General features: G+C 33.3%; 2 protein-coding genes across 3 annotated transcripts; one reads left to right on the top strand and one right to left on the bottom strand.

Moving 5' to 3' along the window:
• Nucleotides 1–4,784: 4,784 nt before the first annotated feature.
• On the top strand, nucleotides 4,785–9,704 carry LOC111901150 (uncharacterized). 2 transcript variants are annotated; one of them, XM_023897028.3, is made up of 16 exons: nucleotides 4,785–4,948; nucleotides 5,234–5,329; nucleotides 5,415–5,567; nucleotides 5,636–5,773; nucleotides 5,899–5,994; nucleotides 6,071–6,175; nucleotides 6,262–6,354; nucleotides 6,443–6,571; nucleotides 6,632–6,763; nucleotides 7,092–7,253; nucleotides 7,745–7,867; nucleotides 7,967–8,071; nucleotides 8,183–8,275; nucleotides 8,553–8,681; nucleotides 8,770–8,824; nucleotides 9,103–9,704. In XM_023897028.3, the coding sequence occupies exons 1-16, from the start codon at nucleotides 4,868–4,870 to the stop codon at nucleotides 9,510–9,512; spliced, it is 2,100 nt and encodes a 699-aa protein (XP_023752796.1). In that variant the 5' UTR covers nucleotides 4,785–4,867; the 3' UTR covers nucleotides 9,513–9,704. The 2 variants fall into 2 exon arrangements, with proteins under 2 accessions (XP_023752796.1, XP_042751850.1); XM_042895916.2 differs by having other exon boundaries at nucleotides 7,970–8,071.
• Nucleotides 9,705–22,568: 12,864 nt separating this feature from the next.
• On the bottom strand, nucleotides 22,569–24,967 carry LOC111901152 (elicitor-responsive protein 3). Its single transcript, XM_023897029.3, has 5 exons — nucleotides 24,798–24,967; nucleotides 24,045–24,110; nucleotides 23,830–23,956; nucleotides 23,618–23,732; nucleotides 22,569–22,906 (listed from the first exon to the last, which is right to left on the bottom strand). Exons 1-5 carry the CDS (start codon nucleotides 24,862–24,864, stop codon nucleotides 22,832–22,834), a joined length of 450 nt encoding a protein of 149 aa, XP_023752797.1. The 5' UTR covers nucleotides 24,865–24,967; the 3' UTR covers nucleotides 22,569–22,831.
• Nucleotides 24,968–25,854: the final 887 nt, after the last annotated feature.

The following is a 25,854-nucleotide window of genomic DNA, read 5'->3' on the forward strand; positions in this document are numbered from 1 at the left end:
TGCAGACTGCCGCCGTGGAGCCGCTGTCGTCGCAAATCATCGCCGCCAACCCTTCTTCTTTCGCCGGTGTTTCGTTCCTGCTTTGACCACCATCAGCCGCCGCCGTTGCGTTTGCTGCCGATGAAGCGAGAGTTCGAGCCCTACTGTGGTTGCTAGGGCTATTACTGCCGTCGCCGTACGCCACCGTGAGGTGGGTGGTCATTTTCATTTCCGAGAAAAGGACGTGTATTATGTGCGTGTTTTGGTGTGTGTTCCAGTATTCAAGTTGTGCCTTGCATCCATGGGTTGTATGAGTGACTTTGGCCGGAAAACCCACCGCCACCATGTGCCGCCGGGTGTGTGTATTTTAGTGTGTGTGTGTGTGATTAGTTTGTTTAGTGTGTTTATTTTGGGATCAGAGTTGTAAAATGTAACAAAAGGAAGAGTAATGAAAAGAAAATGGAAAACCACCACCTTAGGGTGGTGGCTGCCGCCTCCCGCCGCCACCGGCCGCCGTGTCGGGTGGCGGTGTGCCTTGTCTCAATTGTGTTGATTCGTTTGGAGGGTTTGAAACCCTAATGGGCCCAAGGAAGCCCTAATGGTCCCAATAAGACTTAATGGACCCTAATAAAACCCTAATGGGCTTAACGACATTCTAGTGGGCCTAGTAGGCCCAATAAAGCCCTAATTGATCTAGAAGCCCAACAAGTTAATAAATGGGTTAGTCTTTGGGTTGGAAAACACTAATGCCAATTAAACTCTAATTTTAATTAATCGGGACATACAAGAATTATTTAATAAATTGAGATATTAAATAATAAACTTTGGCAAAGATTAATCTAAGCGATAATGGACTTAATAGATTAAGTCCTTAATGGATTAAGTCCTTAATGGGTTAAGTAGGAAACTTAACCCTAATCATCATTTTATGTGAAACCCTAACTTCACTTGGGTTTATTGTTGGGCCTTTCTATTGGGCCTCGATGTTTGGGCTATTAAAAGGACTACCCAAGATCAAGCAAATGGTCTAAAATAATTTAATGGGCCTAAGGTAAGGCCCATGTAAGGGGCTTGGGCCTAATTTGGAAAATTGGGCCATAGATGGGCCTTAGTTTGGGCCTTAATGAGTATATGATGTTGGGCCTTAGAATGAGACCATGTATAGGCCTAGGCCCAATTTGGAAAATTGGGCCATGTGTTGGGCTTTGATTCCTAGTTGACTTTGGGCCTACGGATTGGGCCTTGGGCTTGAATAAGCCAAGCTTGGGGTAATGTAATTATCCAAAATGAGTGCTTATGGTTATATATTGGGACCCAATTATTAATTGGGTGTTATTTTGGTGTTGACAGTTCGGGAATCTGTCAGCCGGCAGTTGAGGTCGAGTCTGTGGGACTTCAGCAAGTATGGGATTTTGTCTTCGGGACTTCAGCAGTGTGAGGTGAGTTACCTTCCAGTAGCGGTGGGTCTACGGCCACAATGCCGACCCACCAGTAGGAGTTGTATGTTAGATGATTGTCTTTGTGATATCATCTAGGTTTGCTACTACTTGTTATGTTATATGCTGGCATGATATGTTATATGTGATAGTAGTAGAGTTCGGTTGTTAGGACCGAAGGGTAGGTCAGACACCCCGGATATGTCTGACAGTATGTGATGATATGTTTATATGCTGACATGATATATTGTATGTGATAATGGTAGTAGGAGGGGAATAGTCCCCAAGTTCGGTTGTTAGGACCGAAGGGTAGTTCGGACACCCCAGGTATGTCTGATAGTATGTTTGTGTTATGATATATGTGATAGCAGCTGAGTGTGGGCGAGGCCCGTATCTCAGAGATATTGGAGTGTGGGTGAGGCTCGTATCTCCTAGCTGTTCAGTATATGATTGTATATAATTGTATGTTATGGTTTAGTAGCTGAGTGTGGGCAAGGCCCGTATCTCAGAGATAGTGGAGTGTGGGCGAGGTCCGTATCTCCCAGCTAGCGGAGTGTGGGCGAGGCCCGTATCTCCATGAGTGTGGGCGAGGCCCGTATCTCATAGTTGTTCATTATATGATTGTATGGTATGTGGTATGATGGGGGAACTCACTAAGCTTCGTGCTTACGGTTTTCAGTTTTGGTTTCAGGTACTTCGTGTTTAAAGGAAAGGAGCCGGCTTGATCGCAGCGCATCACACTATGGTTTTCCGCACAAGAGATCTTTGGGATTACACTCTGATATTGTTTTATGATAACATGTTTGATTATTTATACTTTGGTTTTGACATGACATAATATTACAGATGTTTTATTACACTGTTGGTTTTAAAATGATGTAATTAAAAATGAAATTTTTGGCCTGTATTTTTGGGATGTTACAGAAGAGTTGTCGTTGAATTATCAACCAACTTCTAGGAGTGGGTGGTACCTTTTTGCATGGATTTGTTCAGTTGTCAAGATTGTTTGAGGGTGCTCAAGTTGTATCAGTCGTCGATGCTTTGGGCATGTTGATCTTTCGGCAGGTATGGAGCGATGGACATTTGGACTTCTGGTTAGGGTGTCAGAGCAGCGTTACTCATTTTTCAGGAAGTATTGCTTGATAGGTTGTGCTTATGAAGAATTTGTTCAGTTATTTAAGATTGGGATATTGTTTTGGGTTGAGAAAGTTTATGGTTGGGTTGCTCATTGAAATGGGTTGTGATCACAAGTTGAAAATCTTGGGGTTTTGTCACTATGGATTGTAGTCATATAGTAGAACTTATGGAATTGTTTGAGGAATTCAGATTCTCTTATGACCAAGTTAAGGGAAGGCATGGGTGGCAAGAACTCACCTTACAGTCTAGAAGATAACAATATTGCTCACAGATGCAATAACCGACACTACATATCACCTATACAACAAATAAATACCAAATCTCAAACTACAACCAGAAATCCTCAAATTGACATAAAGTCAAACCAGGTCAACAAGTCAACAGTCAAAGTCAATAGTCAAAGGTTACTCAGCCGAGTGCTACGTTGTGACCACCATTTGGTCACGTCATGGCAGTGTGAGGCCAAAATAATCACGAAGTTGACCGTCGTCATGTCGTGACAAGTAACTCGTCACGTCGTGAGGATTGTTCTGGACAACTTAATGCTTTAAACTCTTAATCCTTTAAGCCAAACAACCAAACTTTCCAGAAGGCTTTCTCCATCTAAAAATACCATAAAAATAATTGTTTTTTAGACATTTATGTCCAATGCATGACAAACAATGAGATGCACGTTCCTCTCCAGGTACCGTCTCATTGTGATACACATATCCTCACATTGTGAGCAAGGTTTTCATCCTTTAAGACTTAATTGATAACTCAGAAGTCATGCTTACATGGAACTGGGTGTTACAATTCATAAATAAATACATTATAAAAAAATCGAAACATACCCACAAAAACTGAATATTTTCATTGCTAGAAGAAGACATTGTTTGAGTTTCATGTTCTCCAAATAAAAATGAGTTTGAAATAGTATATGTGAGACCACATTACCGGGCCTGATCACTTTACCCATTAACCGATTTCAAAATTCGGATCCAAAAGACCGAGTGGTATTTTCGAAAAAAAAAAAGTTCTATGGTTATTTTTCTCAAAAGCCACTCGGTAAATTACTCAATTTTTCTTTTTCTTTTTCTTTTACTTTATAAATAACATGTCCCCAATGTGACAACAAAATTAGGGATGTTATTCGGGTCGGAACCGAACCGAACCGACCCGAACCCGAATAAACCAAAAACCGAATAAGGGTAATTGTATGAACCAAAAACCGAACCAAATAAGCAATACGGGTTCGGTTCGGTTCGGGTATTATTCGGTTCGGTTCGGTTATGACCCGAATAACCCAAATAACATGTACAAGATGATTAAAGAGCCAAATAACCCGAATAACCCAAAATACATTTACAAATAACACATTGAAAAATTGAGTAGTAGATTAAGATACAAATACTTACTTGAGTTTCTTGATTTGGAACCCAATTTTCCATGACTTGAATGGAGTTTGATCATAATAGAAACTAGAAAACGAGGATGAGGAGACGATTTTTTTTCCAAACGCAAGGGCTGATTTTTTTTCTTATCGTTAATGGACTTTGAACTTTGAACTAGTGATGATTGATCAAAGATTCCAGGTTATCGCAACTCGCAAGGGCAGCAGATGTAACTCGCAAGGATGAGAAAAACCTCAATCGATCAAAGAGTAATGTCGTCGATTTGGTGTAATATGCTACTGTCGATTTGGTGTAATACGCTATCGGATGATCGAATATCGATTTCGTTGATTTTTTATGGTGTATTACGTGGGTATTTTGGGTAACGATCGATAGACACACAAGACCGAATAAGCAATCGTGCAAAGGAAAAAATGTGAATTTTTATATTCGGTTCGGTCCTTTTGGACCGAATAAGCCCTTATTCGGGTAACCCGGACCGAATAACTCGAAAACCGAATAAGCCTTATATAGATACCCGAAAACCGAATCGAATTGCTTATTCGAGTCTAATTCGGTTCGGTTTTCGGTTCGGTTCGAATTTTCGGGCCAAATTCTCTCCCTAAACAAAATATTCCGTAAACATCTTTGACCGTACGGAACGAAACATTGGGAAACCAACAAACAAAACCAAGCCCAAGAAACACATGAACGGGCCGTTACAGCCCAAAACCAAAGTCTACAAGTGGCAAAGTGACACGTCTAGTTCCTCGCATATCTGTACATGATGAACACGTGGCATCTGTACTTTGTCCGTTTCCACCAACTAAAATCCGTCTTAGATAAACGAAAGCATTTTGCTTTAATTACTTTTAACCCCCCTCTCTCTCTTCGATACTCTCTCTACAACACAGAAAACCTTACTTGTCAGAGACACCGGAAATGACTGTCGATGAGTGGCCGGAGTGGCTTCCAGCTGACTGGATGATACAAATCAGAAAGATCGATGACCGGAAAGTCAAGGTACTTAAAAATTCTCACTCTTCCACTCGACTTCCCTCTACTTAGGGTTTTTTTTTCTCGCTCTTCAGTTTCTACAGATTTTGCGTTTTTTGTGTAGATTTTTGGTTTAATTTTGAATGTAGAGCTACAAACGTACCTGCATGTGAATTGTGATAATTAATTTTTGCGTTACTAAATTTCGTTACTCGGAGGTCGATCGTTTTTATTTCGACCAGATGTTGCTCTCACCTTAGACGCAGTTTGATTTTTTTTTTATGCTAAATCTAGCTATTGTTGCTGTTGCAGTGTTACATTGATCCTGCAGGACGCAAATTCTATTCGAAGCCCCAAGTGGATCGGCATTTTAGGACCCTCGAAAACAGGGTAGACAACGAGAAGACTGTAATGATTCCTTCTATCAGGCTTCGCTTTGATTTTATTTTTCCCTCTTAACTCCTTGTATTCTTACAGTCCTGTTTTCTTTTAGAACAATGTCGATGGCCAAACTTTAGACTTATCTCTAGAACCAGATGAAGATGTTCCCCATACAAATGAAGATCCTGAACCTGAACCTGAATCAACACCCAAAGGACAGTCTACTAGACAGAGGAGACCTGGAAGTAGCAGCAAGAATTACAAGGTACTAAAACAAAGTCTTTAGTCTTTACCTATTCATATCACTGCTTGAAATAACACCTGGTGATACAGGATACTGAAGAGCTTTTCCCTCGATATGGATCTTCCTCTGTGTCTGATTCACGTGGAAGAAAACATGGAGATACTGATTGGCTACCTGATGGATGGGATGTGGAAGTGAAGAGTAAAAAGTCTGGACAAAAATATAAGGTAAATGAAATAGATTTGAGTAGAATAACTATGACAATGCTTACTATGTTATATTCTTATCTAATATCTATCAGTTTCCTGACCACATGTTGTTTAACAATCTTTTTGTTGTTCTGCTATTGTAGATTTACATTAATCCCAAGGGAAAAAAATTCTTTTCAAAGCCTCAGGTTTTGAGTTATCTTAGCGGTACACTCAGCAGTCCAGCTGGACAGAAAAAAGTCTGCATCAACCCAACCCAACTTTGATATTCTTTTTGTCATTTATTCTTGAAATTATAACATTTTAACTTTTTAGGGATATAAAACCCCTACTCAACCTGAGAAGTCCCAGATTTCTGAAGCCAAGAACAATGAAACCAGAGAGATTACAGAAAGCGCCCGAATGGCCCCTGATTATGAAGTTTGTTCCACTTTAACCCCCCAAGATTTCAGATACTACATTTATCGAATTTATATTAGACATCTGACTTTTTGACGAATATTTAGGTTATCTCAAGTACTCCAGCAGATGGGTTACCCCCAGGATGGATAAAAGAAATCAGAGTGAGAAATGGATCATCTGGGAAGAAAAGAGATCCGGTATTCAAATTTTCTTATTTTTTTTCCTTATCCAAGAACTCATTAAACTTTTATAATTAATTAATTAATTTATTAATTATCCATGCAGTACTACCTAGACCCTTTGAGTGGCTACGTATTTTTCTCAAAATTGGATGCTTTGCGTTATCTGGATACTGGAGATGTAAAGAAATGTGCCATTAAACCACTGAGAAGGGATATGAATCATGAACTCCTTGTAAGTTATTTTCAGTTAATGACAATTCTTGACATAATGCTACTAATTTTTTTTTTTCAGCAAGCTGCTGCTGATGAGCCTGAAGGAGAATTGGCTTCAGCACCTGAACCAACCAAAGAAACCGAAACTCCCAAAGAGGTAGAAAATGGTGGTGTTACAGAGTCAAAACCAGAAGGAACTGTTACAGAAAAGGTAAATTACAAGTTAATTGTATCATTTGATCTTAAATCAATGGATTAACTGCAGGAAATGACAACCTATTTTATTCTTTTTACCAATATACTTATTATTTTACCTATAATAGCAATGCACTTATGGTGAAAAAAACTACAAGTATGTTGCTATTATGGATAAAAAACAAAGTACATTGCTTTTATAAAGAATGTAAAGTATCATTGCCCATATTGGTAAAGAGAGTACAGTATGTTGCTATTCCTTGTGATTTACACTAAATTAATCATGGGGGTTGTTTAGATTTAGTTTTCTTTATAAAATTTAATAAAAAAAAACGTGATTTCAGAGAAAAGTTCGGTCTATAACCGGAGATGGATATGTTCCCATGCCTAAATCTATAACTGGAGATGGACATCTTCCCATGCCTAAACCAGCCCAAAAAGGTGAAGCTTGGCTACCTGAAGGATGGGTTGTTGAAATGAAGTCCCGTAATGATAAGAAAATTAAGGTAATTACAAACCATATATATATATATATATATATATATATATATATATATATATATTTTTTTTTTTCTCATTAATAGCAATTTAGTTTGATAGTTTCATTTCCATCTTGATTAACTAACTAGGTGAATGTCTGCTTGTTGCCTAGAATAAATTTATGTGGTTTAAAGTTTTGGCAAATACATGTTGAAAATAATTATTTTAATGACATTAGTTATGAAATAATGATTTTTATATTAACTTGATATATACAGTTTATTTTGAAGGGTATTATAAGATAAACATCTATTAGAGTCATATCATACAATGGCCTCTACCTGTGGCTTGTGTGAATAAAACTAAATATGGTTCTCCATCTAGTATAACTTCTGTTGGAAGTTGAAATTTTAGAGGGTTTCAAATCAATATAATGGAAAGAAAATGTTTTTTTTTTTATATTTATTTTTATAGTATAGATATAGATTTGAATTAATTTATCCTATATGGTTTACAGTGTTACAAGGAAATTGCAACTGGGAAAAACTTCTACTCAAGACCACAAGTGATGACCTATCTTGGTAATACCAGTGGCATTAGTCCCAACACCAACACCAACAGCAACTCCCAAAAGAGAAAAGTATGCACCAAAACTTTTCTTTTTTTCTTTTCTTATAATAGCAACATACTTTCACTTTGTTTATCTGACGTGTCACGTTTTATAAAATTGTAACTCTAGAAGGTACGAAAATCCTACGTGGAGCGTGACTCGTCACCGGATTCAGGCTCTGAGGAATTTACACGCCCGAAAAGATCCAAAAAAGATGTATCCGATTACAAAGAAGTCTGTTCCTTTTTCTTTTTCTTTTAGCATATAATGTTAAATATCTTATTTTTCTATTTAATACAATATATATTATATTATTAACCCCCTACTTTTTTAAATAATTTCTAGACTATCGTAACGACTCCGGCGGAAGGGTTACCGCCAGGTTGGATAAAAGAAATCAGATCTCGGCTATGCGGGACCACCTTAAGAAAAGATCCGGTATTATTATTATTATTTTTTTCTTTTTACCTTTTTATCGTCTCTAAACTCTTTTCTCAGCTAGGGCAAATTACAAGAAAATAACCACCAATAATATATATATATATGCTTTACAAACTACAATTAGATCATAAAAGTTTCAGACATTTTTACAATTGAGCAAAAGGACCAATGGGGGATATATCAAAATGTGAAAAAGTGTGTTTATGTCAATATTCAAATAAATGCACTTGTACTTTATGCTATAAAAGTTGTAATGATTATTGGATGTATGCAGTATTACACGGATCCTGTGAGTGGCTACATCTTTCGTTCAAAATTGGATGCTTTGAGGTATTTGGACACCGGGGATATAAATTTATGTGCTATTAGACCAAGGAAAAAGGATGCTGATGGAAATGAAGTTGTAAGCCCTTCAACTATTGCCAAAATACAAGTTTCACCCTTCAACACTTTGTTTTACCATGTTTTGTTTTTAACTTTTTATTCAACAGGCCATCCCTGATACTACACCAAAACCACCCAAACTTCAGAAACAACTCTCTGAAGGTGAGCCATGGATGAACATTGTTTCAATACTGTGTTTGGTTGGTGAAGGGTAAAATGGTCATTTACTCCTATGAAGACAGTTTATTCAGTCTAAAAACGAAACAGTCTTTATGTATAAAATATTTACTCCAGGTCCAGGCAGACATAATCTATCCATTTCAACACTACTTTGTATATTGTTTTGTCATTTGTGAAAAAGACGAGAATTCCCCTCTTGTCCTAATTTCCGAAAATAAATAAACATGGATGCTAATGTTGGTGTTTATATTGTCTTATAGGGGGATCTGATGTGGAAGGTATTGACATGGACAAAGAAGCTGACATTGACAACTCGGAGACTGATCGCAAGAATACCGAAAATACCCCTGGGTCTACTCCAATAAGGAGAGGCACACGTGAGAGGGCTACAAAGGTGAAGCCCTCAGCTGCCCCTTTGCCTGCCCGATCTTCAACACGGCTAAAAGGGGTGAAGCCACATACTAAAACCGACACGTCATTGGATGGAAACGATAACGGGGCAGGGGTAGATGTGGAAAAACAAGGTAATGAAGAGCAACTTGACTACCAACTTGAGGACGATTCTAGTTGGACCGATCAGTTTGACTTTGCAGTGAAGACACTTGTGGGTGAATTTCCACCCGATGAAAATGGCGGTGTGGGGAATGGAAGTGCTGCAAAGGTCAACTGAGGAGTGGTGGGTTTCACTTTGTCAGGGTCGAAAAGGTAATTTGACCTTTTTAAATTATTATCCATATTTGAACTTCGACTTATGGATGGATCATGGATGTGTAGTTTAAGTTTAACTTAAGTAGTAGTTTGTTGTTGGGTTTGTGAAAATTGGTATCTCTTGTGAAAAATAATAAACTAGACTTGAAAGAAACTTAGCTGTGAATTTATAAGCTTTTTAAGATAAGGAGAGGGAGGGTATCTACGTCCTTTTGCATAGACAGAGAGATTGAAAAGCCCAAGACAAAAAGTTGCAATTTTTGTCAGTTTTAGTTTTAGGCGGAGTCACAATAAATGAAGGCTTAAAAGTAGTGTTTTTTTTTTGAGCCATGATTACTATTTATAGATTAGTGTAGTAATTTTTAGGGTTTTATACGTTTATAGCAATACTTTAGATGAAGTCTCGCTTTGCTTTGTATATTGATATTGATCAAATCTGAAGTATATGTCATTTTTTATTCTGGATAAAATCATCAAAGTGCATTCCCTAAATAAAGGACAACAGGCGGAGCATCTGATTTATAAATAACCTTCGGGTTTGTGGTTATTGACCAAAATTTATCCTTTGGTAAATCTTATAATTTTTTGTATGTAATTTTGCATTTAACTACTAGGCTTTCCTGTTATATAAATACAATCATCACTATAGAATATTTATTAATTTCAATTCCTATTTTACTAATATAAATAAACTCGGTGATTCTAAATTCTAATATTGATTTATTATGATAAATGTCAATTACATACCAAAATTTTCTTATTTTTAATATCATATACAATATTAAATTATGATTTTGAAATTATATGTATCAATAATAAAGGTATAGGCATTATAAAATTATAAATGGTTTGGAGTTGGATAATGAAATCTGATTATGTAGGGGTGGAAGCGAGCCGAGTCGAGTTGAAAACTGCCGAGGTCGGCTCGACTAAAATACTCGAGCTTGAAACTCACCTCGAGCTAAAATTTGAAATTCAGGCTTGATTCGTGAAATATTCAATACTATTGGGCTCGGCTCGACTAAAATTAAAAAAAGAATCATCAAGTTTGTGAATAAAAATAAAAAAAAATCCCACAATGCAAAAGCATTGTTAAAATTAGAAGAAAATCCACAATAAACCATTTAAAAAATCGAACCGGCGTCTAAAATGTTAAAAGTATTAAGATGTTATATATATATATATATATATATATATATATATATATATATATATATATATATATATATATATATATATATATATATATATATATATATATATATATATATAGAGAGAGAGAGAGAGAGAGAGAGAGAGAGAGAGAGAGAGGGTAAGAATGTAATTTTATAAGTACTCAATTAAATTCACGAGTTTTAGGAACCGAGTATTTTACAATTCAAACTCGGGCTCGGCTCGATTAGGTACTCAAGTAGCTTGAACTCGAGCTTGATTCGATTAAGTCGAGTCGATCTCGAGTTTCTTGCGAGTTGGCTCGTCTCATTTACACTTCTAATGGTATGGGTATAACTTCAGTACCATAACAACCCATATACAAAGTGAAATTCTAAATGTAAATCTAACATGAGGTTCTATAATTATTTACCCGGCCTAAGTTCCTCCCTAAAAAATTTTGGATTTAGATATTTTTCCATTTCTAGTTGTTTTTTTTGTTTATGTTGGAAACTTTGGGTTTTAATCTAAACTTAATGGACACAATCTTTTCAGAAAGTTACATCTATCGTTTCGTAAGATACGAATAATTTCGCAACATATCAGTTTCATGTTTCACAAATTTAAGAGTGTTTTTTTTCGTCAAGATTCATTAACAAACCGTTTTGGTATTCACAATCGCCCCAAAACAAAATTAATGGTCATTTTATCTAAAAGGCTAAACAAGTAGCCATTTTATTAAAATGTACAATACCATTTTGGTTATTTTATGAGTATTCCTCTAACATCCTTCGTATCATGTAATTAAAAAGACAATAAACAAAAAACGATACGAGTAAAATTTATTGGAAAGTAATGATTTTCTTTAATTAGAAAATATTTTTTAACGACTTTAGACACATGTGAAATAAGATATTAATTATCCATTTGTGTAATATTTAACTGGTTCAAGCACATTTTGCAGTAGTAGTGCGTTCATTTATAGCTACCTCCCTGAGTTGCAATTGCAATATACACATGCACGCATAAGAACACATACGTTTTACATGTTAATCAATCATAATAAAGATCAGTTCCATAGTAGATAGAGACTCAAAAATGCATGACATATTGCTTCGACTTTTGTATATATCATGTGAAATAGGGGCATAGATGCAAAATGGAATCATGTCATCCGACACTAACTTTAGCTATTTGGCTTAGATTTTATTTATTTATAATTGTATTTCCGTTTCTAGTGCGACTATTTTCTATTTTTGCGTTCTAATAGAAGTGCATTATTTTGAATAAATTCCCAACAAAATTGAATTAGCAACCCCACATGTTGGATTTGGGATAGATGGTTAAGCGTCCAACTCAATACTCATCAAGACCTTTTTATAAGATGGGTAGATCCCATAATATATGGACTTATTTGATCTAAAGTTATGTTTATTAGAAGTTGACGTGTTTTTCATATGTTTCTTGATTTTTATTATTTTGTGTATTTGTAAACTAAATGAGTTACTATTTCTTATAAAAAACGTTTTTCATCATATAAATTAGATAACTTTTAAACCTTCCCACTCGATGTAAACCCATTGTTAATTGGTAATGATGATATTGCCATTATAAAATGACGAAGAGCAACACAATTCAACATTATTTGGGCCAATGTTGATCAGATTGGAGAAAATTGGTCTAAAGTTGGATATTTGTTTAAGAAATAAATAAGCTTTGAAACTAGTATTTAATTGGACAGATAGTGATTTGGAGAAAATTGGTCTAAAGTTGATATTTATTTAAGAAATAAATAACTTTCTACCAATCCTATTTGATTTATTGCTATAAATAATTGATATCATATTATATCATACTATATTATAAAAAAACATTTTTTCTTTACCACCACATTCATTTGAAATTCTCATGTATTTTTCCTTTCACCACATTCATTTGAAACTCCCATGATTTTTCAATTTATTACTAATAATAATTGGTTAATAAGGTTAAATAAATATCAAACCTAATGTGTAATAACATATAAACTAAATTTCAATATTAAAATAATATATTGACTTCTACATATTAAGTGTTTTTTTAACTTTTAACATATTATACTTAATTTATTAGTTTTAATATATTGTTGGATGCAAACTATTATAATTTTAAAGATACAATATTGGAACAATTTGTGTAAAATACTTAAATTATTAATTTGAATATAATGTTACAGAGTTAACTTAAATATATATTTTAGTTTAACTTAAACAACCCAACAAATATATTGTAAATAGTTAAAAGTGATTAATTGTAGTGTTTTTTCTAATAATGATTATAAGCTGGTTAATAAGGTTAAATAAATATCAAACGTAAAGTGTAATCATAAATATACTAAATTTCAATTTTAAAATAATATATTTACTTCTACTTATTAAGTTATCTTTTTAACTTTTAACATATTATACTTAATTTATTAGATTTAATATGTTGTATGTAAACCATTATCAGTTTAAAGCTACAACTTTTAAACAGTTTGAACAAAATACTTAAATTGTTATTTTAAATATAACATTACAATGTCAACTTAAATTTAAATTTCAGTTCCACTTAAAAAACTAAAGAATATTTTGTAAATAGTTAAAAATGATAAATTTTAGTGATAAATGCAAAAACTAAATTGTAATCTCAATTTGACTAAAATATTTCCTAAAGATATTTTTATAATTATTAAAAATTTTCAAATAAATAGCTTAAAATAACTTACAATAACAATAGTTAAAAGTAACTCTATATAAATGATTATATTGTTACCTTTAAAATCAAAAAACAATGTTTGATGTCTTAAATAATTATAATGATAAAAATTAAAACATTAAGCAAATAAATTTTAAAAAATTAATTAACAATAAAAACAACTATAAATCACATTAAACCATATATTATATTTAATTTATTTATGTATAACTTGCGGGTAGAAATCATTTAAACGATTGAGATTATGTAGTTATAATAGATGTATATATTATCATATAATTCAAAATAATCAATACATTATATCAATTTAGTGTACGAAATATTATATCAGATTTAACAATAACGTTATTGTTATATTAAAAAAAACATATATTTGTAAAGGTTTATTTAAGTTTATAACTAATTTAAGTGGTGTAATCTTTAGTTAATTTATTTGCTTTTTTATTTTAAATGGGTTAACTCGGGTTTCACCAATTTATTTAATAGGTTAGATTGAGAATTACATAAACGAGTCAACCCAGTGACAACCCATTTATCTAAAAGGTTGGGTTGGTTTAAAAACTTCAACTCAATTAATAAATGGGTTGAACCCGGACCCAACTCAGGTCAACCAATTTCCAGCTCTACATAAAAGTATCAAAATAAAATTTCGATCGAAAAAATTATGCATGGAGGAGACCGACGAAAATAAATCTTAAAAATATATATTAAGGAAATTAATAAAAACGAAAACTAAAAAAAAACATGCAAGGGACAGAAAATGTAATTTTAAAATATAAGAAGAGACTAAATCGGAACTTATAAAATACCAATAATTTAACTTAAAATTATGAAAAAACTATTAGATCAAAATTTCCCAAAAGGAAAAAAGATATAAATACAAAAATATGTTATGATCAGAGTAAAAATCTTTATTTTCAAATAAATTCTTCTTTAACATCTTGTATTATAATGTTCTTTAAACATTGTAATTTGTTTTGCTTTAAATGTTTTTTGGCTCTGAAAATAGAAGAAACAAATGATCAGCGGCTTTGAGCCATATCGCCGAGAACTCATTTAGTAACCACCAAGGTTCTAAATAACATAAGGCGTAAGACGTGACTTAATGCAGCAGTTTTGTATATAATTCACACACACACACACACACACACACACATATATATATATATATATATATATATATATATATATATATATATATATATATATTCTACTATTATTGACAAGTACAAGCATTGGAGCCATGGCACGCCATGACGAACTTTTTAGAATCTTGGTTACCACTACCTTTCAGATTAATATATACTAGTATTTGGTTACCATGTACGTTGCAGAGAAGAACTCATTTGCAAAGTGGAATATAAAAATATAAAAATAAAGTTTTGATCGAAATAATTATATATGGAAGGAACTGATATAAAATAAAGTTTAAAAATGTATTTTGTTTGGTATAATACAATAAATGACAATTAATTAAGAATTTATTTTATATATATATATATATATATATATATATATATATATATATATATATATATATATATATATATATATATATATATATATATATATATCAAAAAGCAATCTACGTATTAATCATAAGCTTTTGGTTTTTAGACTTTAGCAACAATAGTTTTGTATGTTGGTAAGTGTGGTCCATAGGTAGAAAATAAATTCTAAACGTTATCCTTGTAATCTATATAAAAGGTACATATGATTTTATTTATTTATTTTTTTTATGTTTGAGTTTTAGACTTTAACCACAATAATTTAGTATGTTGGTAGGTTTAATCATCGTAAAGAAAACAAATTATAAAAGTTGTCCCTGTAATTAACAAACGGTCTATGTGTATTTTTTTTACAAAAATAGTCCATGTGTTAAAATAGTATATTCTTTGGTTTGAGGCTTTGGCCACAATACTTTTGTATGGTGGCATGTTTGGTCATTGTGTAGAAATAAATTACAAAAGACTTGTATTTAATATTTTAGATGTTGTAATCGTGTGCTTTTAGTTGTTTTTATTCTGAAAATAAAAATATCAAATGAATAGTAACTTATATTTCTACGACCAACTTTTCAAATTAATAGTTATATAATAAGTAGGACATAAAATATCCCACCAAATACCAATAAGCTTCCAAATCAGTATCTCTTTCGTCAAGTTTAGCCCGTGTAAATTTAATGTAGTTCTCCAAACCAAGATATTCAACTTTATTGAAACACAATTATTCCGTCTCGCGTTTCCACTAGTTACCAAAGTGTCACAGTGCCACTATCTAAGAAACTCCTCCCAGAAGATACTCTCTCTAAAGAGTAAAGACACTAGAAGGGTCTAAGGACCAACCCAAACAATCCAAAGCAATACCAAACAAAACTTTGAATCAAAGACAAAATAGGTGTATTTTTATGTATCCATTTTTCATGTTTATTTCCGTCTTTTCATAACATTCTACTTAATAATTCATGCATTTAGTTAATTATTTGGGCAATTGCATATTTTATTAAGAATGTCTAGTACTCCACTATTTTTGATTTATTTTGTAGGCATCATGGAACATGGAGCTTGAAACATGGATCATGGAGCATGAAGCTTGGAACATGGAACATGGAGCATTAAACATTGGACTATGAAGAGAAGATGGACCGGTCGTGCCATAGAAGAAAACATGAAGACATAACTCGAGTTGTTGCATATTATCATAGCAAATGACTATGTTTGAAACACGACTCGTGTCACACCGACACAGGTTGTGTTTGTCATTTTTCGTCTTATTTTTGAGCAACATGACTCGAAGTGAAGCTATACTGAAGAAGGATCCAACTTGGAAGACTTATTGGACTTTTAATAAAAAGCACGAGCCATTCCAAAAATATATGGTCAACACATATGACCATGTTAAAAACACATGGGCAAAAGACATGGCCATGCCAAAAACGCATGACCTTGAGTTGGGAATCGTGAGCAATTACTAAAAAAAGGGGAAGACTTCATTTTTCAGAACAAACGGTTTTTAAGAGCAACTTCTGGCGATTTTGGGGAATTATTGAAGGCTACTAATCATTGCAAACACTTTTAATTTCCTTTTGTAAGCATTAAATATTTCAATTCCATCTTTATTCCTGTTTGATTTGTTCTTAGCCATGTGTGGCTAAGAAACCATAGTTTCTAGTTCATGTTCAAAATACGTTGATTATTTGACTTGAAGCATATGATTTGATGTTTGAGTTGTGATTCTATTCTAGTGATCATGTCTTTGTTTAAACTAGAACCCTTGAATTTGATTTGTGTTTGATTGGCCACTTTCATGAATTGAATTTTTTATGTAATTAATTAATTTTTAGGGCACTTAATCGTTCTATTAAGTTAATAATTGGTAATAAACAATAAATTTTCTTATTGTAAAACATATATCACATGTTTTCACACTTCTGAGTGTATGAGAAGAAATGAACATTGTTGGGAAGCTTGTACAAAACTTAATGCAATTTTTCAATACAATCTAAGAGTGTGGTTAGGTTGAATTAGTAAAGCTAGCTATAGTCAAAGAGCGTGTTTTGGTTAGACAATTTGGCAAACAAGATGTATTAGAGCGTGTTAATATCTTTCAGTACCAACTCAGAATAACAAACATGAATTACATCAAGTCATAATCAAGTTAAAAAACAACATTGAGAACTAGAACTAGAACCATTCCAACAATTGTTTACAGATTTAATTCATTTTTTTATCTGTTCTTAAAGTAGATTGTTATTTTTATTATTTAATTTTTGCAAAACAACACCCCTTTTTTGTGTGACTAAAGTACATTGTGCAAAAATATATACTCTTTTGTCCCATGTTTCTGAGGATCGACCATGCTTACCTTGTGCTACTTTTTAGTGCATTAAAACAGTGTATTTGGAGTTCCTTGTACCCCTATCATTTGTTGAGTTTAACACACCTAACACCCAACCCACTGCTTGTCGAACTTCAAAGCTAACACTCGAAGAAATTGAGTATGGAGCAGAGAACTATCAATTCAATTGTTAGACCAAAACTTGGTATGAACTCCATTCCTAAATAAATTCGAGCTACATTCCAATATGTAAATTCTTAGGCTCAATTTGCCCAATAAGCCCCTCTAAATCATTCAATTATTTTATGACAACACATCCACAGAGCATCTTTCAATTTAAAAAATCGTCACCTTCATTTGAACAGAGGTGCCATGTTATAAGAAAAAAGACTGGAAACTCCTAGACCACCACATACTTTCCTCAACGTGACTTTCTTCTAGTTAACCCAATAGACTTTATGCTCTTCTAGATCCGCACCCCAAAAGAAACGAGTTTGAACAGACTCTGGCAACTTTAAAACCATGTTGGGGACCTTAAAAATGGCTTATAATAGATTCTCAAGCTCCTTAAAAAAACGTTTAGAAGAGTGAGATGACCTCCAATAGAAATAGATTTAGCTTTCCAAAGTGAGAGCTTCCAAGCCCGGCCCAATAGGGTGCGCAAGCTGGGCGACGGCCCTAAGCCTCGTTATGCTTGGGGCCCAAAATTAATTCTATTTCATACTATATATATAGTTTTTGTTAAAGAAATTGCAAAACATTTATTAGCTGAGTTGGTTGGAGGCTTTGTAAGTAGGTGCGTTTCATTTTAATGATAGACGTAAGTTCGATTCTTGTTATATAATGCTTTTTGACGTCCGTTTTTCTTTTATTCTTTTTTCATTATAAACAAACAGACTAATAAAAACTTACATTTGAATCATGTCGAGTACTTTATTGAATTGGAATTCAAATGACAAAAAGGCCCCTATATTTTTTTTTTCTTATTCATAAATCATCCTAATTATAAAAATTATCATTTATAATTTTTTGTTTTTTAACACATCATCCAAACATTTATTTCATTTGACATTTTAGTGTTTTTACGCTCAAATACAATATATATATATATATATATATATATATATATATATATATATATATATATATATATATATATATATATATATATATATATATATAGGAATGAGTTCTATGAAAAACAAATAATTAGGACAACATCTACCGAAACCAATAATCAAATGACACGTGTTCATTTCTTTCTTCACAAGTAATATATTGTGGAAGTTATTGTGGAAGTGATGTGTTGTCATGTTTTTATTGGTTCAAATATGTATTGCCCTAATCATTCATTTTTCATATAACTCTTCCCTATATATATATATATATATATATATATATATATATATATATATATATATATATATATATATATATATATATATATATATATATATATATATATATATATATATATATATATTTTCTGTTTAGTTATGGGAATTTCACCTTCTTTTAATATATAATAACTAATCTTTGTAGATTTGTTAACAAAAATCATATTAATCTACCACTTAGACACAACATTTTTAAGTTTAATTTTTATTTTACAATTTTCACAAACATATGATTTTTTTTACAAACATTTTTTTTTTATTCCAAACACCATCCCAACCACGATTTTTCAAAAAGGTTTGGTTGTTCGATTGTTTGGTTTTTTAATTTTGTTTTGTCATTGGGTTAATTGACATCTTTTAAACACATTTTTTAAATACCCTCTAATTTATTTTCGTTGTATTATCGTTTGCGATTACTAAATTTTGAAGAGCCTTATTTATTGTTTTTGCCGTGGACCCCAAATCGACTTGGACCGACCCTGAGAGCTTCTACCCAAACCTATCAACAACCACCCTCCAAGGATCTATATGGTTAATGTTCTCCCCCACCAGTAAACCAAGGTACACAAATAAAGGTAATGGAGGATCAAGGGCTTCGCCGTGGTCCCGGATCATTACTCGATTTCAACTTATAAGCGTAATTTTTATTTATTTATCACTTTTTTTGTATTAAGGTGCAACTACTAAAAATTATGTGCAACTGATAGTATATATTGAGTGAAAAACTGTTATCACTACTGCTCTAAAATCTCACGTCTGCCCCTGAATGAAGACAGTTGAACACTCAATAACATCCGTGAACTACTCAATGTGAAAAAATTACATCCTAACACCAATCACTATCTACCATGGTGCCACAAATTGCAATTTTGCACCTTTTATGAAGGCATGAAAATATTTCTGAGATCTCATCACCTTTGATTCTTCACTTGAAATCTTTAATGATTTTAATGTTTTTGGGTAGCTACAAAGAGGATTGAAGTTTTTTTTTTTGTCACAATATAGCCAACTTTTGTTATGACTACTTGATACTCATATGAGACATCAGAATTTTACTCGTATCAACAACCACAGTAAGAAAAGAAGTAAATTTGTCTTTATTGTGTATATGTTTTCATATTTGATCTCAGGATATTTAATTTGTTTTTTTTCATATTTTTGATCTAAACTTTACCCAGATGAAAAATTGTAACACCATGAATTCAGAAGACCTAGAAAGGAAAGAAAACCTCAAGATGAGGAAGTGACTCTTCGAGTAGATGCGTGACTCGACGAGTAGGAGCGCGAATTTGGTCGCGGGATAAGTGACTTACTCGACGAGTCAGAAGACTGACTCGGCGAGTTGGCCAGGTTTTGGGAAAACCCTAAATGCGGGACTTGTACCCTATTTAAAGAACATTACAACCCTTCTTCAGCCCCCTTGATACTTTCTCAAGTTCAGAACGAAACCCTAGAGCCTCCCTTGAGTTTGTGAACCAATTTGTGAGTCTTGAATCATTTTGAAGCTTGGAAGAACAAGAAGAAGGTTGGAGGGTCATGGAGGAAGGAGTAGATCCAGAAGATTCACTCCATTTGCTGCTCATTTTGGTAATCAAGTTCCTTCCTTGACTTCTAGTTTGATAGATCTCTTTATGTCCCTTTTTATGGAGTTTATGGACCAAGAATGATGCCTTGTGGGATTTGGACGTCCCCAAGCTAGATCCTTTCAGATCTAGGGGTGTTTAGTGAAGTAAAGGCATAAAGATGGGAGCTTTATTCCATCAAACCTCCCCATTCATAGATGAAGTGGTTATTATGGCATTTTGAGCAAAAAGGGCCATGTATGGGTGCAAAGGTAACAACTTTGTGTGATATCCTGACCCTAGGAGGCCAGATCCAGGTCTTGGATGGCTTGAGCTTGTCTGAAATAGTCTGGATAGTGTTGGACATAGAGAGACTCGGTGAGTCAGTTGTGGGACTCGGTGAGTCAGGCCAGTTCTTGCCCCAAAACCCTTCTGTTAGGGTATGAATTGAGTTTGGAAAGGGACTCATTCTCCCCGAGTCCATAATGGTCATGAAGTTCATCGTACTTGACAAGTTCAAGGTAGAACTCGATGAGTCTAAAGCAATCTCCTTAGTTATGAAGATGGACTCGACGAGTTGTTCATACAACTCGACGAGTAACAGGCTAGACACATTTATATGTGGATGATGAACTCGGCGAGTCGGTTGGAAGTGGTCCCGATAGTATGGTTGAAGGAGAACTCGTCGAGTTCTTGTCAAACTCGGCGAGTTGAGTCGAGGGTTGTTTTGGGATTGGAGGAGTATGGACTCGACGAGTTGGTAGGCCAACTCGGCGAGTCAGGTCAACTGGATGTTGACTTTGACCGTTGACTTTGACCAAGTTTGACCAGGGTTGACTTCTGGATTATTGATCTAAATGTTATTTTGGGTATTGATAGTTTGGGAAGCCGAAGGGTCAGCAGTTCAGAAGTTGCCGGTTAGCAGTTAGAGGTGTTCAACGAGTTTTCGGCAGTGCGAGGTGAGTCTCCTCACTGTTTGTATGGGTCTACGACCACAATGTCGGCCCATTTAGTTTATGCATGGTAGGAAGACCCGGGGGTTAGCCCTAGGCATTATGCATGGAAGACCAGGAGGAGGCCCCTGACACTCGGTATGTTATTATATATGGTAGGAATACCCGGGGGTTAGCCCTAGGCATTATGCATGGAAGACCAAGAGGAGGCCCCTGGCACTCGGTATGTTATTATGTATGGTAGGAAGACCCGGGGGTTAGCCCTAGGCATTATGCATGAAAGACGGCTCCCTGGCACTCGATATGTTATTATGTCTGGTAGGAAGACACGGGGGTTAGCCCTAGGCAACATGAATGAAAGACCGGGAGGTGGCTCCTGGCGCAGTGTATGCTATTATGTATGAAAGACCAGGAGGTGGCTCCTGACACCCTATATGCTGAGTAGCCTAGTAGAGTGGTATGTATAGTTGTCTTTGTGATGCTTGCATGAAAGACCAGGGGGTGGCCCTTGGCAATTGTCTATAAGACCCAGGGAGTGGCCCAGGCTTGATCAGGAAGACCACGTGCGGCTCGTGGCATAATACAAAGACTATGTTTGGCACATAGCACCTTACTTGATTATGGATATGTTGGTTATGTATGACTCTTGGTTATGTATGGCATGTATGGATTAGTTGGTATGTATGGTATGTGGTATCTGGGGAACTCACTAAGATTCGTGTTTACGGTTTTCAATTTTGGTTTCAGATACCTTGTTCTCAAGGAAAGGAGTCGGCTCGATCGCAGCGCATCAAACTATGTTGTCCGCACATGAGATCTTTGAGATTACACTCTGATATGGTTTTGTGATAAAATGTTTTGGTTATTGACACTTGGGTTTGATATGAGATATTAATATGAATGTTTTTATACTGTTGGTGTTATATAATAACTTAATTAAAACGACATTTTCGGTCTTAAATTTTGAGATGTTAAAAAAAAATTATATAAGTGAAATAACCAAACAAAAATGGTTATTCGATTCTCGATCATCTTTTTTTTTTCAAAAATCTAATTTTTAGTTTAATTAGCCTTATGATTATTCCAAATTAGGTTATCGGTTTGGTTTGGTTGATTTGTTTAAATTTGTCTTCAGATTATTTCAAATAAGGTTATTATTATTATTATTATTATTATTTTGTTTATCATGCACGAGACTTTATTTACTCCTATTACAATATATCTTCATTTTTTTAAAGGTTTGTATACTTCAAAAATCCAATCTTTAACTTTTATTACAAATAATTTTACCAAACGTACTTCTATTCTAAGTTGAGTATGCGATGATGCATATTTCTTACTTATACAACAATTATCCTAAAATTTAATAAAAAAAAGTCTCTTTAACATAGAAAAAAAGATTAATGTATACATATCACAAACACAATTTTCGTTCAACTTAAAGTCAAATAATTCCCAATAAAATCAAACGAAAACAATCAAGCACAAACAAAGCTCGCACTAAAACAATGAGGAAAGTCGAAAAAGTTTCACTTTTGTTTTTTTGTTTTTTTTTCCAGAAAAAAGTTAAAAAGAAATTTAAAATAAAATAACTAAAAAAACAACTGATACCGATCAATAAATATAAAATTATGATCCATAGTTTTAATACGAAGATTCTTTCCATCCTCCAAAGTTTCCCTCTTCACCATGTTGATGATACCCGTCTTCATTTGTATCCTTTAACATAATGATTAGATTATTGTTAGTGACGAGTTGTTAATTATTATTATTATTATTATTATTATTATTATTATTATTATTATTATTATTATTATTATGTCTGTTTTAGTAAAAGTGTAAACAAGTTAAGCTTCACCTAGCAAATGCTTAAGATTGATTGTTGAGTTTGGATATTATATATATATATATATATATATATATATATATATATATATATATATATATATATATATATATATATATATATATATCGATTTAACTATTTAATTATTTTATATTAATTTAGTCAGTTATAAAAAATAAAGAGCTTAAAGTGATAAAAATAATGATGGCCGTCTATCTTGATCTTTTTCAAAAAAAAAGGGGAAAAAATTAAACGATAAAAAGTAGTATAATAAATGCTTTTCTACATTTGGCCTTTAATTTATTGCTAAAATACCGATTAAATATTTATTTATTTATTTGTTTTAAAGGAAATACTAACAAGAAAACGGGTCAACATAGCATATTCAAATGTTGAATTCATCCCGAGTTGTTATTTATAATAATTTTTTGAGAAATTTAATGACACTTGTTACCATTTAAAATAAATAGGAGGATAGTTAGAAACAAAAAATAGAAGGATATTTAGTAATAATTAATATATAGTTTACTCATGAAAACTTAAATGAATTACCAAAAAAAAAAAAAGTTTACAAATCAACTTACCTCTTGAATGAATTGAAGGCCAACTTTAATCTCCCCACAGAATTCATCATTAATAACCACATTGTATGGTGTTGGTGGGATATTTCCTTCCACGAACAAAGTCGCAAGTGGAATTCTGCGTTCATAACAAGAAAAAATCACAAGTGTCAATTTGCTAATCAACTCTGTTTTTATTTGCTAAATCATATGACTTCTGAAGAAATTGTATGTACTTAGCCTCTCCCACAAGATCATCTTCAGAACCAACGTCACTGTCCTTTATCTTGATCACAAGTTCTTCCACTTCACCAGAAACAGAAAATACAAATGTCTCATTCCATTCAGGTGAAGATCCTTGTCCTGTTTGAATACCCATTAGATTATAAGTCTATAATCATAAATGGAAGATTGTTATTATTATTATTTTTTTTGAGATGTAGTAAGTAACCTGATGCGACATTGCTCTTTTGCTCCTGAGTTCTACATGTGATTGTCACATAAGGATCCATTTTTGCTGTAGAGAAATGTTTAAGATTCATTGGACAATTGAAACGAAGAACATTAGTATAAGAACATTATGAATATGAATAATCAGTCATATGGTGGATGCAATATCACTGGAAGATCATTAATGAACTGTAATCGGGTCAACGGGAGCTATGAAGCTCCGACTTTCTCTCCTACACCGGAATTCCCTCCAAAACTCCTCATATGATTTATGATTTGTTATTCTATAATCTGATCGTTGATCAAAGCGTTAATCGATCAAAATTCAGTACAAAAACAAGTATAATCGGATCATAATCATCGGAACAGAGGCCATAGTTCATCGCTATTTTTCTCTCGTACAAATTTCGATAAAAATACACTCGATTCTACCTGATCACCATTACATCAAGCTCTGATTCACATTTTCGCTTCATTATTCCCTCCAAAATTCCTCATAAGATTTTTTAATCATGTCAAAATTTTTTAATTCTACTTATTCATCATAACATCAACTTCCGATTCTTATTTCTACCTAATCGTTCTTCATAAAATCAATGATTTATAATTTTTAGTAGACAATCAAACACTATATGGTTAGAATCATCAGATCCGAATCATGAAGTACTACTTAAGCTCATTTCCATTTTCTTTTAACAAACATGATCAAATCTAACAATAAAAAGTCACGATCGGGATAAATCGGAAAACTTACTGAAGAAATCGGAGTCTTGGAGGCCTTTAGCACTAACAAGGAGGACTTGAAGCTTTCCTGTAGGCATTTTGTCGGAAAAAATGAAGGAATAAACGGCACAGATCCCACCGGAGAGAATATCGGATACCTTTTTCGATTCTCGTGTGCACAATCAGCTGAATCCGGAAGAGAGTGATGGGTATTTATATTCGAAAATTGCTAAATGATCCATTATTAATTTAACTTTTTAGATCATAAATTTCCTTCAAAACAAATTAATAAAATTTGTTGTAAATTACAATTAAAAAATGTTAATATGTTATTGTGCGTGAGTAATGCAATAAATGTTGCTTAGAAAAGTGTACATGAATTAGAGCAGTAACTTAATTTAAGGATGGTTTCGATTTCGTGATTATGATGACGTGTAAAATGAAATATGTGAAAAAGGTTTATATTTTTTATTTGTTTCCATTAACGTTATTAGCCTAAAATCTAAAATGGTATGTACAAATGGTTTGTTACTATAAAGATCGAATGGATCTAATACATTGATTTTCTTTCCTATTGAGATAGGAATGAACACTAGATGTTGGTTATTTTTAGGGTCATAGGCATATTGGGTAGTTGGAATTCACACAAGTGGAACTACTACCTAAGAGATTTTTATTTGTGTCCAAGTATAAGTCAGATGAGATTGAGTGCACACTTATATGTGTGAGTTTGATGCTCGATATGATTATATGAAGAATCTAATAGGTCAATTGGCAGCGCTCCTATGATTAAATTGTTGATTGTTTTTGTTGATGGTACTAGAAAAACATTGGAAGTAGCAGTGTCTTGTGGGTTTCTTTCACATGAGAGATATCGAGCTTGAACTTGATATCTTAGTTAATGAAAGTGGGCATGGGTCGAAATATGAATCAATAAATATTTTATCGGTTAATATGGTCATGCAATAATAGTGAAAGGAAATTAAGTTAAGTCATTATGTCGTGATCATAAAATACCATTTTCGAGATTGCATATGTCCTTGGATGATCAGATCAATGGTATATGTCCTCGGTTTTCGACTTTACTT

Source organism: Lactuca sativa, chromosome 6 (genome assembly GCF_002870075.4).
Source record: "Lactuca sativa cultivar Salinas chromosome 6, Lsat_Salinas_v11, whole genome shotgun sequence".
NCBI lineage: Eukaryota > Viridiplantae > Streptophyta > Magnoliopsida > Asterales > Asteraceae > Lactuca > Lactuca sativa.

What these genes read in the sequence shown, in the direction of transcription:
- LOC111901152 (XM_023897029.3), bottom strand. Translation starts at nt 24,864, where the DNA reads ATGCCTACAGGAAAGCTTCAAGTCCTCCTTGTTAGTGCTAAAGGCCTC. An exon ending in AAAGAGCAATGTCGCATCAG is followed by an intron (nt 23,957 to 24,044) that starts GTTACTTACTAC and finishes GTATTCAAACAG; the next exon opens with GACAAGGATCTTCACCTGAA. An exon ending in GCCTTCAATTCATTCAAGAG is followed by an intron (nt 22,907 to 23,617) that starts GTAAGTTGATTT and finishes ATTATGTTAAAG; the next exon opens with GATACAAATGAAGACGGGTA.
- LOC111901150 (XM_023897028.3), top strand. Translation starts at nt 4,868, where the DNA reads ATGACTGTCGATGAGTGGCCGGAGTGGCTTCCAGCTGACTGGATGATA. An exon ending in GAATGGCCCCTGATTATGAA is followed by an intron (nt 6,176 to 6,261) that starts GTTTGTTCCACT and finishes ACGAATATTTAG; the next exon opens with GTTATCTCAAGTACTCCAGC. An exon ending in GCAACTCCCAAAAGAGAAAA is followed by an intron (nt 7,868 to 7,966) that starts GTATGCACCAAA and finishes TTGTAACTCTAG; the next exon opens with AAGGTACGAAAATCCTACGT.